This window comes from Microcaecilia unicolor, chromosome 7, assembly GCF_901765095.1.
Source record: "Microcaecilia unicolor chromosome 7, aMicUni1.1, whole genome shotgun sequence".
NCBI lineage: Eukaryota > Metazoa > Chordata > Amphibia > Gymnophiona > Siphonopidae > Microcaecilia > Microcaecilia unicolor.
Genome location: NC_044037.1, coordinates 59,620,769 through 59,636,941, shown reverse-complemented (window position 1 = coordinate 59,636,941; position 16,173 = coordinate 59,620,769). Strand labels below are relative to the sequence as shown.

The 16,173-nt window shown below is 41.3% G+C and overlaps 1 protein-coding gene across 1 annotated transcript in view; it reads right to left on the bottom strand.

Annotated features, from left to right (window-relative positions):
- The window catches only part of KLHL4 (kelch like family member 4), a 344,793-nt gene that overhangs the window by 17,653 nt on the left and 310,967 nt on the right, over positions 1–16,173 (bottom strand). The window contains exons 7-8 of the mRNA XM_030209452.1: positions 14,260–14,484; positions 8,100–8,262 (exon numbers count right to left, since the gene is read on the bottom strand). Of these exons, the coding sequence (XP_030065312.1) occupies positions 8,100–8,262; positions 14,260–14,484 (388 nt within the window). The remainder of the gene's footprint in view (positions 1–8,099; positions 8,263–14,259; positions 14,485–16,173) is intronic.

The following is a 16,173-nucleotide window of genomic DNA, read 5'->3' as shown; positions in this document are numbered from 1 at the left end:
TTTTAGTTCCCTTTCCAGTGTTAGCCACGTTACAGAACTTAGTTCTTACCTTGAATGTGGCTGAAAGAGGGCATTGTACAGCATTCTGCCAGCTCTGACCTATTGCTCATCTCAGTACCAGGAAGACTTGTTGCCAGTGGGGCACAACCTCTGCAGTTAACTGTGAGTAAATGTGCTTATTCCAATAAAGGACGTTTTTGGAGAGATTAGTCTTCAGGTGTCAACTGGTGTGCCAATGTTATACAGCAGCAACAAGTCCTAGAGGCCTGCGTGTATGCAGGTCCCTGGAGCACTTTTAGTGGGTACCGCAGTGCACTTCAGCCAGGTGGACCCAGGCCCACCCCCCCCCCCACCTGCAACAATTGTGCTGGTAAATGGGAGGCCTCCAAAACCCACTGTACCCACATGTAGGTGCCCCCTTCACCCCTAAGAGCTATGGTAGTGTTGTACATTTGTGGGTAGTCGGTTTTGGGGGAGGGGGGTTGGGAGCTCAGCACCCGTGGTAAGGGAGCTATGCATGTGGGAGCTTTATCTGAAGTCCACCGCACTGACCTAGGGTGCCCAGTTGGTGTCCTGGCATATCAGGGGAGCGAGTGTACTACGAATTGTGGCCCCTCCCACGACCAAATGGCTCAGATTAGGATGTTTTTGAGCTGGGCGTTTTTAGTTTCCATTATCGCTAAAAAAAACAAACGCCCAGCTCAAAAACGTCCATTTTTTCGAAAATGTGGTTCGGACCGCCCCTTCACAGACCCATTCTCAGAGATAAACGCCCATGGAGACAGGCGTTTGCATTCGATTATGCCCCTCAACGTAATCCATACTATGTAAGCCGCACTGAACCTGCTACCGAGCGGGAAAAAGCGGGGTATAAATGCAACAAATAAATAAATAATCACAGTGGGCTGGGTGTAATCATGGAGTGGGTGAGAGTGATTGTGGTGGGGCCAGGAGTGATCCTGGGAGGGGCTGGGAGTGATTGCGGGTGGGGGGCTCAGTTTCAGTTTCAGTCAAAAATGCACAGGCATTTTCAGACAAAATCCAAACCCACATTTTGGTTCAGTTTCTGTGCTGAATCCAAAACTGAAACTGAAATTTGGTCGGCCTCTATATCAGTATGGATTTAGCTCACACTTTTTTTAGGTAAAGATGAATTACATTCCAGCACCGTAGATATTCTCCTATCCTCTTCTACTCAGGTACAGGAGGAGTAATATTCAGTTGGCGGTGGTCAGCATTTTTTTAAACACTGACCACCACCACAAAAATGATGCCCTGATATTCAGGTATTTCCATTTTAGCGAGTGGTAAGGTTTGTAAAAAGGCCCCACAATGTCTACAATATAACAGTATGTCAGCAGCACAACTTTTAAAACTGAACAGAAAAATAAATGAAAAACTCCCCCTCGCCCCTTTCCCAAATGAGATACCTAGGAAGTTTCAAGAATCCTTGTTGAACAGAGGGCTGTTTCGGGCACCTTCTCTTTGATATACCTCTAGGAGTGTCAACTGGCTATCAGTGGGCACCACTGTAGTTACAGCTGCCCCTTCCTTTTCAGGACCTAAATACTGAACAGAAACTCCTCTGGTGACCAAAGCCCCGATTAAGGGGTCTGAAACAATTCTATGCACTGTAGCTTCAGCTACAGAGTCAAGCCGGAGCCTGGTTATTAAGGCCCAGATCACTGAGGAGAGAAATAAAATAGGATTTAATGAGAACCTGCTCACCATTCCCTAATTCTAAACCACTTATAGAAAATTGAAGACTTTTAAAATTCAAAGTAGATTAAGTTGTAATTTAAAGGTAAATGAAACTAACAAGTCATTACAAATTATTTAAAAACACTGGGGTTGTCACTAAAACATAACTGTCTGGCTACCTTTAGGGTCCTTTTACAAAGCTGCGGTAAGCGCAGGTTAAAATGGCTTACTGTGGGACACAGCTTTGGATCTCCCTGTACAAACCATATGCTAAAAAATATTTTTTGTGGGAGGGGGCATGTCTGGGGGGTGGAGAGTGTTTACATTACTGCATGCTGATTAGCGCAGGATTAGCATGTGAGCCCTTACTGCCTACAAAAGAGGTGTCGGTAATGGCTTATGCACTGATTTTATTAATGGCCACATGCTAATGGAAAAATTAGCACACAGCCATTAATTCAGAAAATAGGAATATCATCCATTTTCCTGCTGCAGTAAAAATGGTCTTAGCTTGTGGGAAAGACCCACATAACGACACACAGAGGGGCATAATCAAACGCGAACGCCTATCTCCATGGGCGTCTATGTCCGAAGAGTACGTGAAGAGGCGGGACAGACCGTATTTTTGAAAAAATGGACGTTTTTCAGCTGGGCATTTGTTTTCTTTAGCGATAATGGAAACTAAAAAAACCCAGCTCAAAAACGTCCTAATCCGAGCCATTTGGTCATGGGAGGGGCCACGATTCGTAGTACACTCGCCCCCCTGACATGCCAGGACACCAACTGGACACCCTAGAGGTCAGTGCGGTGGACTTCAGACAACGCTCCCACATGCATAGCTCCCTTACCACGGGTGCTGAGCACCCAACCCCCCTCCCCCAAAACCCACTACCCACAAATGTACAACACTACCATGGCTCTTAGGGGTGAAGGGGACACCTACATGTGGGTACAGTGGGTTTTGGAGACCTCCCATTTACCAGCACAAGTGTTGCAGGTGCGGGGGATGGGCCTGGGTCCACCTGGCTGAAGTGCACTGCGGTACCCACTAAAAGTGCTCCAGGGACCTGCATATACGCAGGCCTCTAGGACTTGTTGCTGCTATATAACATTGGCACACCAGTTGACACCTGAAGATTAATCTCTCCAAAAACGTCCTTTATTGGAATAAGCATGCTTACTCACTGTTAACTGCAGATCAGAGGTTGTGCCCCACTGGCAACGAGTCTCCCTGGTACTGAGATGAGCAATAGGTCAGAGCTGGCAGAATGCTGTACAATGCCCTCTTTCAGCCACATTCAAGGTTCTGTAACGTGGCTAACACGTGAAAGGGATCTAAAACTGGCTTACAAAAATGGCCACTACCGCATAGACTACCGGAAACAAAACAGGGCACACTCTGACCCAGTAAGCAGGGGGAAAAGCACCATGGGAGTAGAGCCTATCAACTACCAACATCATGAGCATTTGCCACAAGCTACTGGAATCACGGAGCCCAATACCCTACACCCTCCACAATGCATTGCTGATGTGACTCTGCAGTGCGCATAACAGAAAAGGTGTCACACTCACCCGAGAGCCACATCAGAACCAGGGAAAGGCTGTCACAGGATAGAACACATTCTGCTGTCATGGAGGTGGGTACGGCATTTGAGGCTGGCATAGAGGCTGGAAAAATCATTTGTAAAGTGGGGGGGGGGGGGGTTGGTGGGAGGGGTTAATGACCACTGGGGGAGTCCGGGGATGTCATCCCCGATTCCCTCCAGTAGTCATCTGGTCAGTTGGGGCACTTTTTTGGGACTTGTTCATGAAGAAAAGGGTCCAGAAAAAGTGACCCAAAATCACGGTAAAAACGCCTTTTTTTTTCGATTATCAGCTAAAGACGCCCATCTCTCCTCAGCCGATAACCACGCCCCAATTCCGCCTTCACCACGCTTCCAACACGCCCCTGTCAACTTTACCCGTTTCCGCGATGGATTGCAGTTGGAAATGCCCAAAATCGGCTTTCAATTATACCGATTTGGGCGCCCACGGGAGAAAGACGCCCATCTCCCGATTTGGTTTGCAATATAGGCATTTTTCTCTTTCGATTATAAGCAGGACAACCATTTTGTACAGTAGCTTAGTTAAAGGACCCCTTTGGAGTTAACCAGATAAATCTTCAGGATTTAAATTCCCCCCTTGCCTCCCCCCTCCCCACACACACTAAACTGAGTGATAAATATGTTTTTCAGGGCTAAATGTTTCAAGAGGCATTTCTGTGCAAGGTTCAACTTAAAAAACAACAACAAACAAACAAGCAAAAGTGGGAAGTAGACCACAGCAATCAGAGACTGGAGAACCTCTTGAGTAGAAACGTTTATTAATGAAGAACTCAACACAATGTTGTGTTTCGGCCGCTAGGCCTGCATCAGGAGTCTGTGTGAATAGAGGGATGAATAATCATCTATTGTCTTGGTGTGTTTTGATAAAAAGTGGTCTTTAAAAAGACCTTTGATGTGAACAATTGTATATATTGCAGAGAAGCCAAACTTTTGTATGTTTTTTTTTAGTGCTTTCCCATGGGACTTTTGAGTTCTCCGTGGTTGCGGATTCTCTTGGAAGGTTCAGCTTCATTCAGTCAGTAAGCTGATAGTGCTAACCAGTTAAAGCTATGTACATAAGTATGGTCAGGAAAAGTGCTGTCGTACTTTTATCTGGATATTTTTATCCAGATCTGTTCAGCAGCAATCTTACCTGGGTCAACCCCATTGAATATACAGATAAAATTATGTAGATAACTTTTTCAAGATAACTAATTTGCTCAGTGGGTTTTGGGGTATTGAGCTCATTATTTTTACTGCTAATGAAAATGGTAGTTTCAGTCAGTCTGAGTATCTGTAAAATCTATTTTCTAATTTTTCTTTTAAATGAATTTTCAAATCATAAAACCAAATTAGAAATACATTTGTGGGAAAGAAAATGTCTTACAAAAATATTCTGATCAGGACCAGAGAAATCTGCTATGCAGACCATGCACCTGTGAGAAGCAGCAGTGTACATAATTGACCTATCTAGCAAGTCAGCAGTGACAGAAGCTCTGGGTAGCCCAGAGAACATCCAACAGCAGTGGGCAGAACAGAGTGAGCTCAGCAGTGCAGAATCAGCTGATTTCTTGTTGTGGATGGAATACTAGAATATAAACTACTGCAAATTGCCTATGCCCATGTCCAGTCTTGCAATATCAACTGTGATATGATATGATACAGACATTCAAATATTTGAAAGGTATTCATCTGCAAACAAACCTTTTTCCGGAGAAAGGAAGGCGGTAGAACTAGAGGACATGAAATGAGGTTGAAGGGGGGCAGACTCAGGAAAATGTGAGGAAGTATTTTTTCACAGAGTGTGGTAGATACTTGGAATTCCCTCCCATGGGAGGTGGTGGAGAAAAAAATGGTAACAGAATTAAAAAATGCGTGGGATAAACACAAAGGAATCCTGTTCAGAAGGAATGGATCCACAGAAGCTTAGCAGAGACTGGGTGGCAACACTGGTAACTGGGAAGCAAAGCTAGTGCTGGGCAGACTTCTACGGTCTGTGTCCTGAAAATGGCAAGGACAAATCAAGGTCAGATATACATATAAAGTAGCACATACGAGTTTATCTTGTTGGGCAGACTGGATGGGCCGTACAGGTCTTTATCTGCCGTCATCTACTATGTTACTATATTTGACTTCTATAAAAGTGTTTCCCAAGTCAGTTCAGGAGTACCCCCTTGCCAGTCAGGTTTTAGGATATCCAAATGCATGAAAGATATTTTTATATAATAGAGGCAATATATGCAAATCAAACTCATACATATTCATTGTGAATGTCCTGAAAACCTGATTGGCAAGGGGGTACTCCAGGACCGAGCTGGGAAACACAGATCTATGGGACCTACACAGCTCAAAATCTTAGACTGGCCCCCTGTGAAGTTCTGCTCTTCCTGCCAGGATGGAAACATTGTGAGTTGAAGATGATTGGGAAAGCTGGGAAAGGAATCTGACAAGAGTTTTCAAGGGAGGAAGATAAGAAGTGAGAACTTTTACAGGAAAAGATAATGATACAGCGAACATTATAGGACTGAAGGGGATGTGAGGAGCACTTTCTGGGGGCTAGAGGGAGAAAATGTGGGTACAGCCTTCCAAGGTTGTAAAGGGAGAGCAGTTTCTGGGGAATTATGACAGGGAAGATAAACCTGGGATGGGGATAGAGAGAGAGAGGGGGGAATAGGGGATGAATGATGGTGAGAAGAGACTGAAGATGGGAAAAGAAGGATGCAAGGAGAAAGGTAGAGATTACCCTGAATAGGGGAATAGATAAATGAATATGAGGAAGAGAGAAAAAGAACTGGCTGGAGGTGGAAGGGGATGGAGAAAGAGCCCAGGAAGAGGGACTTGGAAAAGGGAAAGTGGATGGGATGTCAGAGAGAGTACCCTAGATTTGGAAGAAGGAATCTGGGAAGATGAGGAAGAGGATGAGGAATGCAAGAGTAAGCATAGGAGAAGGAAGGCAGAAAAGAATGTGAAAAGGCAAGCAGGTAGTAAGAACAGGAAGAAGAGCTAAGGAGAACAGAGGGGAAAAGTAGGAGAGGAGAGCAGAGATAGAGAAGAAAGGATGGAAAATAAATTATTAGATATCATAACTGAGAGAGATAGAGAAAGGGAAGAGAATCAAAATAGAAAAAGGACATCAGTAGGTGAAAAGAAGAAGAACAGAGACAAAATCAGAGAATGAGAAAAGAGAAACATTTAGCCTGAAAATCAAACCAGACTCACAAAAGATAGGGAAATATTTTATTGTCTGAGAATATTATTAACTTGACAGTGTAAATTCTCTTGGTACTCCATTCAAAGTTTCTGATACAAATGTGTCTTGCTTTTAGGAAACGGATGAAAACATTACTTTTTAAGAAATATGTTTATTTGTTTAGGACTGATTATGTGCAGAGGATAACTTTATTTTATTCTTATTGGTTTCCAATTTTTTTTGGATTTGCATGTATCTGTATGATCAATGTAACCCACTATGAACTTAAAGGGGCCCTTTTACCAAGCCACGTAAGTGTCTACGTGCGCCCAATGCTCGCCAAAATGGAGTTACCGCCCAGCTACCATGTGGCTCTTGCTGTAATTTCATTTTTTGGCACGTGTCCGATATGCACGGCTGAAAAATAATTTTTATTTTTGGACGTCCATATTGGAAGCACTCAAAGTGGCATTTGACTCATGTAGGTCATTACCACCCGGTTACCACATGAGACTTTACCGCTAGGTCAATGGCTGGCGGTAGGTCTTAGACCCAAAATGGACACATGACAATTTTCATTTTGCCGCATGTCCATTTTTGGCAAAAATTTTAAAAAGGCATTTTTTTTGCAGGTGCGCTGAAAAATGATTCTGTGCATGCCCAAAAGAAGCGCCTACACTATCGCAGGCCATTTTTCAGTGCACTTTAGTAAAAGGACCTCAAAGGTTGTTGCAGAATATAAGCACATGTCAGTACCAGTATTTATATGTTAGTAACATTAAGGTTTTTGTTTTTTTTTTTGGTATTGGAGACTTTTGTATTGGGTTTCAAAAATGTTGTCATTACAACATGTAAAGACATTTCTTTTTGGTACATTTTGAGACTAGATTGCTAACATTTTGCATCGGAACAGTCCACTGCAAACAAGATTCCATCTCTTCCCTCTGCCACCACTTCCCATATCACCCCATAATATGCTTGCTTATTACAGGTCAAGATCTGTTTGCTCATAATGGGGTGCTTTTATGAAGGTGCACCGAAAAATGGCCTGCGCTGTTGTAAATGCATATATTGTACGCGCAAAGGTCCATTTTTCAGCATGCCTGCAAAAGTGGCCTCTTTTTTTGGCCGAAAATGGACATGCAGTAAAATGAAAATTGGAGTGCGTACATTTTGGGCCTGAGACCTTACCGCCACCCATTCACTTAGTGGTAAGGTCTCATGCGTTAACCAGGTGGTAATCGTCAGTGCGCGTACAATGTTGATTACCGCCTGGTTAGCGCCACACCTGAAGATTAAATATATTATCCAGTTCGCCTACTGGACACAGGTAAAAAATGAAATTACCTCCCGGGTCACTTGGTAGCCAGGCGGTAGTTCCGAATTCGCTCACGTTGGGCACGCGTAGGTGCCCATATGTGGCTTAGTAAAAGGGCCCCTATATTTGCCCTTTTTGTGACCCCATCCACCTGTACATAGTGTTCAGACACTCAAGGTTGTCACTAGGAGGAAATAAAAGCCCATGAGGATACTATTAAAATCCAGATTAAAGGCAAAAAACTAATCACTGGCAAAGGGAATTAGAAAAAGGTAGCAGTGGCTCTGATTCTGATTTATATACTTACTTGCTGTTTAGTGCTGAAACACCCACTGTGCTCCTTGGTGTTGACATACTGGCAACATAGTTCCATTGTCTTGCCTGGGGATCCCATCTTTCTACTGTGTTAAGATAACTCCATCCATCGTGGCCACCAACAGCATACATAGGTCCCTCAAGTACTGCTACCCCTGTACATTTGAAAACAAAGTTGTTATCAGATCAATGGCACTCAATTGATTTGTAACATCTTTTTAAAATGGTTATGATCTTATACTAGCTCACAGTAGGAGTACTTTTTGTCTACCAAATTCAGGGGCCCTTTTACTAAGGTGCCCCGAAAATGGCCTGCACTGGTGTAGGCGCGTGTTTTGGATGCACGCAGGTCCATTTTTCAGTGTGCTTGGAAAAAAGGCCATTTTGTGGCTGAAAATGGACATGCGGCAAAATTAAAACCAGCGTGCATCCATTTTCAGCCTGAGATCTGCCACCTTAGCGGTAAGTTCTCATGCGTTAACCAGGCAGTAATCGTCAGCGCGCATAAACTGCCAAATACCCCCAGATAAGCGCCACACGGTAGAAAATAGAAAATACTTTCTATCACATGTTTTGGACGTGCATCAAAAATGGAATTACCACCTGGGGCACGTGGTGGCCAAGTGGTAGTTCCAATTTGATGTGCATTGGATGTTCGTAGGCGCCTACGTGCCTTAGTAAAAGGGCCCCTCAATTCCATATTTTAGAACCATGTGTAAATACGTGTAGACTGTATACATATATAAATGGTGATTTTAGAAAGCTACTATTTATGCATGGAAATCCACACCACACAGATATTTCAAGGAGGTGAAGGGAAGGTGTGGTTTGGGTAGGATTGGGGAAGGACTAAAATCTACATGTGTATGCCCATTTTTACAAAGGAAATAAACACGCATGAGGAAAAATTTCCTCCCTTATGTTTTTTTCACCAGCTCAAAGGCTTACACAGATTTTTAAAAGGTAATTGTTTTGGCCAGAACTTAACACAAGCGATTAAGGCAGTCATTCTCCCTAAGCCTTTTTTTGGTTTATTTCCATGTCCAAAATGAAACCAAATTAAAATTGTGGCCTCACCACTTAATTGGCAGTACTTACACATGTAGGTTTGTAAAATGGGTCTACTACATTTGGAAATAGCACCATTCATACACGGAAGTTGCTGGGATCATGCCATTCTTTTTATCCACATGCATGTTTCTAAAATAGCTGCTTCCACTGCATATATCGACAGGTACGTTTTGTCCACCGGAGTTCAGGAACATTTTCTAATGGAAATCCCATATGAATTTCTCCATTGAAAATCCAGATGGAGAGAGCACAGTGAGTATTTAGTACTTAAATACATTTCTACCTGCTTTGCAGCAGGTGAATTGAAAGCTGCAGGCATACTTTTCCCTCTTCTGACAAAATCCCACCTGCTGTTTGATATGGGTACCTACACCGTGAATGACTTTTACTAAGCCGCGTAAGCGCCTACACGCACCAAACGTGTGCCAGATTGGAGTTACCACCCGGTTACTCTGTGGTCCTTGCGGTAATTTCAATTTTGATGTGCATTCGCCAAGTGCATCTGGAAAATATTTTTTATTTTCTGGTGCATGCAATGGATGCACACCAAGTGGCATTTGACGCGCATAGATCATTACCGCCCAGATTCTTTACAGTTAGGTCTATCGTTGGCAGCAAGGTCTCAGTCCCAAAATGAACATGTGGCAATTTTATTTTGCCTCACGACCATTTTCAGTCAAAAAGAGAGGCCTTTTTTACAGGGACTCTAAAAAATGGATCGGAGTGTGCCCAAAACCTGCACCTACACTACCGTAAGCCATTTTTCAGCACACGATTGTAAAAGGACCCCTTGAATTCTTTTACCTACTATAATGAAGGTATTTACCAGCAGATTTTTCTGCATGAAAACTTTGAAAAATGTTTCCATATTTATTAACCCTTCCCCCCTTTTACAGTGACGTAATGTCAACACAGCCCATTCAAAGTGAATGGGCTGTGTCGGCATTGCCATGTGGCTTTGTAAAAAAAAAAAGGGGGGGGGTAAATGATATACAGTATCTCCTGGATTCTATAAAGGGCACCCAGATTTGAGCTCCCAAATTTGGGTGCATTTTCAAGATTTGTGCAGAACTTATTTGGCTAACAAGCTGTTAACCATCAATAATTGGAAGCTGACAACCAATTATTGACATTAATTGGCACCAATTAGGATTTGTGTGCAGATCTGGCCGCATGCTATTCTATTAAGCTGACACCTAAATCCCATACAACGTAACCCAAAAGGGGGTGTGGCCATTGGAGGGTCATGGGAGGGTCAGGGACATTCCAAACAGTTGTACACTGTGTTATAGAATAATGGATCTCCTTGCCCAACTTGGACACCTGGATTTATATCAGGTTTTTGCACACATAAATCTGGTGCCCATAGTTTTATTTATATCTCATATAATACCCAGCTCTCACAACTATTCAACACATTTTCACCAATGGTAAAGGGTATTCATATATTGTATAGGATCCCTCAGATGTCTCTGTCACCACCACACAGGCTTAATAACGTGAGCCAGGCACTTTTATGGTGGGCAGATATTCCTCATTTGATCCATTTTACTATCAAAACACTCTTTAATATAAATTCTTCATTTCTTAAAAAATGTTGAAAGCATTTTGAATTATAAAGAACAATCATGGATTTTTGCTTTAAACTCTATGTAACCGAAGGGGTTAAATCGGAAAATTGAATGGATGTCAGTAATTTGAATAATGAGGAGGAGTTTATTAGATGAGCTCTGGGATTGGTGGAGAAAAAACATTGATGTAATGAAGTTAGGAAAACCCCCTATTTAAAAGGTTAGAACGCCGCAACCATTTTGAAACATGAAAAAGAAAGCAGGAAGTTGTTTCCAGGCTCGATTGAGGTATTTATATTGTATGAATGGGTTGTTGATGATGGAAAATTAAGTACTAATATATATTTTGTTTCATCTCTAGGAGATAGACCTTGATACACCACTAGTTGCGAAATGTGAATTCATGTCGGTAATATGTTCTCCGAGATGAATGACCAGTTTTGAAATGAAGATGAAGGGATATAGATTGAGACCACGTTTTAAAAGCTAAGTGCTTCAGTTTTGAATACATTTGAATATATTTAAAAAATAGAGAAAGAATAAAAAGTGAAAAAGGATATATATTTAAGAAATGAAGAATTTATATTAAAGAGTGTTTTGATAGTAAAATGGATCAAATGAGGAATATCTGCCCACCATAAAAGTGCCTGGCTCACATTATTAAGCCTGTGTGGTGGTGACAGAGACATCTGAGGGATACTATACAATATATGAATAACCTTTACCATTGGTGAAAATGTGTTGAATAGTTGTGAGAGCTGGATATTATATGAGATATATACGTGGAACCCCCTCCATTGAAGAAGTGATACTATATCTATTGGATCATAGTTTTATTTATGACATTTTTACTCCACATTAGCCCGAGAATGACTCAGGTTCAATGCGGCTTACATAACAAAATTAAATGCATGATACATATTAAAAATTATATAAACAGATTATAAAGTACAATAAATAATGCTATAACATTGGCTTTGTAAAATAAATATAACATATGTGGTGTATTAACCTGGATGCAACTGTTCTTAAGGGTAGATGGATAGAGAAGATTAAATCATAATTAAGTTTATAAACAAAGAAGTGAAGAAGAATAAATATGGGTACAATTAGGGCTAGATACAGTGTCGTTCCTAGCCTCGATGGCACCCGGGGCGGATCGCCGATGCGCCCCCCCCCCCGGGTGCACCGCCGCAGCACCCCCCAGCGGTGTGCACCCACTGCCCCCCCTTGGTACGCCACTGGCTAGATAGGAATAGGTAGGAAAGAAGAAGTAAAATTAATTGTATGAATGAATAATGTTCAAATACAATTCTTTGTTTTCTGAAAGGCTAAATTGAAAAAACGAGTTTTCAGTAGGTTTCTGAAGCTCAGGTAATCATCTGTTCATTTAATTGTTTTTGGTAGAGAATTCCAAATTTTAGTACCTTGATATGAGAAACTGGCATTGTGAATTACATTACATTCTTATAAATAGGGAAATGCAGAATGAGATATTCTCTGGATGATGATATGGCATTACGTGGGGGTAATTCAATGAGATTGTTCATATATGGTGGAGCAGAACCATATAGAATTTGGTAAATAAAAATACAGAACTTGAAAGATATTCTATCTTTTATTAGTAACCAGTGTAGGTTATAAAGAAGAGGAGTTGCTTTCGCAAAATGAGTTGATCTACATTTGAGGTATGCAGCGGTATTTTGAGCAGTTTGTAATTTTTTGATAAGGTCGGCTTCAATTCCTACATAGTTGCAGTAGTCAGATTTTGTTAGTACTAGGGATTGAACCAAAGTACGAAAGACTGATTTAGTGAAAAAAGGTCTTACACTCTTAAGAGAATTAAAGACACTTGAGACCACTTTAGAAACTTGAGTTTCAAGGGTAAGGAATTGATCAATTGTGATTCCTAATATTTTCATTGATGAGTCAAGGGGTAAGTGATGTTGGCCACAGGAATTGGCATAAGCGCTATTCTATAAAAAGTAGCGCTCAACACTGATCTTTTCCAGCGCCCATTTTTGAGTGCCATTTATAGAATTTCTCCCTATATCCAAGTCATGTAATGGATTAAAAGCAGACACAAAACTCAAATCTTGGCAATTTGAAAAGTAACTTTCATCTACAAGTACTCAATATGACATTCCTAATAATCTCATACTTTTCACAACATCAGGATTATAGAATAATGTGGCAGTAGCCCAGTGGGTACAGCAATAAACTGAGAATCAGGGAAAACCAGGATTCAAATCCCACTGAAACTCTTTATGATCTTAAGCAAGTCCTTCATCCTCCATTGCCTCCAGTATAAATTTAGGGACCCTTTTATTAAGCTGCATTAGGTGCTAACATGCACCTAACACAGCAAAAATGGCCTAATGCAGACATGCATTATTTTTGCCATCTGTGTGGGGCCAGAAATGCAACAAATAGAAAAATGCCATTTTTGATTGCCATGCTAAAAAAAAAAGCAGAAAAGACCCAGGTAAGGACATGCTAAACTCATTTACTAGTGCAGCTTAGTAAAAGGGTCTCTTAGATTGTGAGCCCTCTGGGGACATGAGAAAAACTACTGTACCTGTACATAACTTGCATTGAGCTATCAATGAAAAGGCAAAAACTAATTCCGAGTTAAGCTAAAAATAGTATTGAAGGCACAAACTGGCCTGGTTTATAGAATATTCATAAAGAATATGAATTAAATAGATTTGCATACATACATTGCCGACCCAATGCACAGAAATCTATCTCAGGGACATTCACTGTGGCAATCCTAAAACCCTGATTTACTAAGGTTTGGAAACACTAATTTAGATGATCCTTAAACATTTTGGGTCTCATATTCAGCTGGTAGCAATGAGTGCTTTGCTAACCACCGATAGAGTTGTTCCTGGATATTCAAAGCCAGATCCTGTACAGCTTTGGCTCTGAATATCTATTTTTCTTTTTTGAGCCAGCTAACACGTAGCCACTTAAGTTGATATTCAGCACTTAAGTGGACATGGGTTAGTGTATAAAGATAGGACATTAATGTGGTCCCATTTATGAGCTAAACCTGGCAGCTTAAGGGTTGAATATCAGCATTTAGGTGACCAATTGCTGGCTCCACCCCCAGAATGCCCCCAACATAGCTGGCTTTGAATTAGGTGCTAACCGTGAATTTCAGTGTCTCTTAGCTGGTTAAGTGCTGCTGAAAATTAGTAGCTAGCCCCAACTAAGCGACTTAACCGATCAGCGGCCTGCAAAATCACTTTAAATATCAGCCAGTTTACTCTTTTGGTCATTTCTTTCAAATTATTTTACAGTGAATGTTTTTCTTTTTTTTCTTTTTCTTTTTTGTCCTGCTTTTCTTGGTACACTACAGTTGTATAAATCTAAACAATTTGAATATGTCAAATATATTTTTCTTATTTTCAACTGTGACAACTTTTAGCAACTGTTATGAAAAAGATTTCTCCCCATCTATTTTCTTAGAATAGTATGCTTTATCTCAGGAGCTGTAGCTTTTACCTAAACCATGTCTGTGAGTTGACATCGGTGGCATTATAGACCATACTCTGGTAATTGGATTAAAACATTCTACTGTATTAGAAGTTTTCAGACCGTCTCTTCCTCCAACGACATAAAGCTTATTTTCAATTACTGCTACTCCAAACTGTAGGCGTCGTCCATTCATAGTGCTGATTTGTATCCAGCTGTTTGTCCTGAGGTCATATTTTTCAATTGTAGTAGCTCCTGCAAAAAAGTCCAAAGATTATCACATAGGGCATAATTTTATACCAAGGTACCTATGTTAAAATTTTTTAAAAAATGGTGCAAGACAACATAGATTCTTAAGTGCCTTTATAAAATACATACTCAAAACTATTTCTAGGAGTGCACTTATTTATACCTGATCTAAAGATGGTGTAAATGTGTGGGCATACTCTATGCATGTACTCACACATATTATAAAATACACATGTGCAATGCAATTCAACCTTGTTCTATCAATATCTTTATATAATAAGAATATAAATACATGCTATCTTATTCATGTATGCACTTATTTATATGTATTTGGCCACATGCATTTATAAGAGCCCTTTTGAATGAGTATAATAGTTATATGCCAAAAAGCTTTAAAAAATATCCCCTAAATGCAAATTCATATACAGTAATAAAGTTACATAAGGACTCTTTTACTAAGGTGCAGTAAGCAGTTAACATTTGAATTAGCATAAGGTAAGTATCAAAACAGCACATGGAGGGCCAATATTCAGATTGGGGGAAGGAACCAACTAACTCCCATGTCAGCCCAGATATTAAGGGGCCCTTTTACTAAGCCGTGTAAGCATCTACGTGCACCCAACGTGTGCCAAAATGGAGTTACTGCATGACTACTGCGTGGCTTTTGCTGTAATTTCATTTTTGGCGCGCATCCGGTATTCACGCCTGAAAAATATTTTTTATTTTCAGGCACGCGTAATGGAAGCACGCCAAGTGGCATTTGGTGCAGGTATGTCATTACCACCTGGTTACAGTGTGAGTCGTTACCACTAGGTCAATGGCTGGCGGTAAGGTCTCAGAGCCAAAATGGACGCGCGGCAATTTTCATTTTCCCGCATGTCCATTTTCGGCAAAAATTTTTAAAAAGGCCTTTTTTACAGGTGCGCTAAAAAATGGATCGGCGCATGCCCAAAACCTGTACCTACACTACCACAAGCCATTTTCAGCGAGCCTTTGTAAAAGGACCCCTAAAAGCAGGGCCATTTCTGATGACCTGCATTGAATATCTGGTTTACTTTTAGGTATGTCAATATTCAAAGATAGTCAGTTATCTTTAAACCAGCCAAAGATATACCAGCTATTTAAGCAACAAAATGTGACAGCTTATAATAGACAGATATGAATTGAATAGTTGGGGATAGCCAGCTGTATCGCACGATATAGCCGTTTATTTCCCAGGCACTAACTAGGAATATTCAGTGGGGGATAACCGGCTATTCTCTGCTAAATATCACTGCATAGCCAGTATAGGAGCCCTTTTATCAAGCTGCAGGAAAAAGAGCCCTGTGGTAGCGGCAGTGGCAATTTTTGCTGCGTACTGAGGCCCTTTTTACCGCAGCGGGTAACAAGGCTGCAAAAATACATGACCATGCGGTAAGAATGCCCTTACCGTGTGGCCATGCAGGGAGGAACACTTACTATCACCCATTGAGGTGGCGGTAAGGGCTCCTGCGCTAACCCTGCAGTAACCGGATATCATGTGTAGCTGTTCGATTACCGCCAGGTAACAGCGGCAAAAAAAAAAATCAAGCCCTATTTTCCCCGACACGGGAAATGGTGGGAGCTGGTGCTGGAACTACTACCGGTGCCCGCATTGGGCCGGTGGTAGCTCCAACTTGGCACATGGTTAGCCCACATTGGGCTTACCTCCACTTT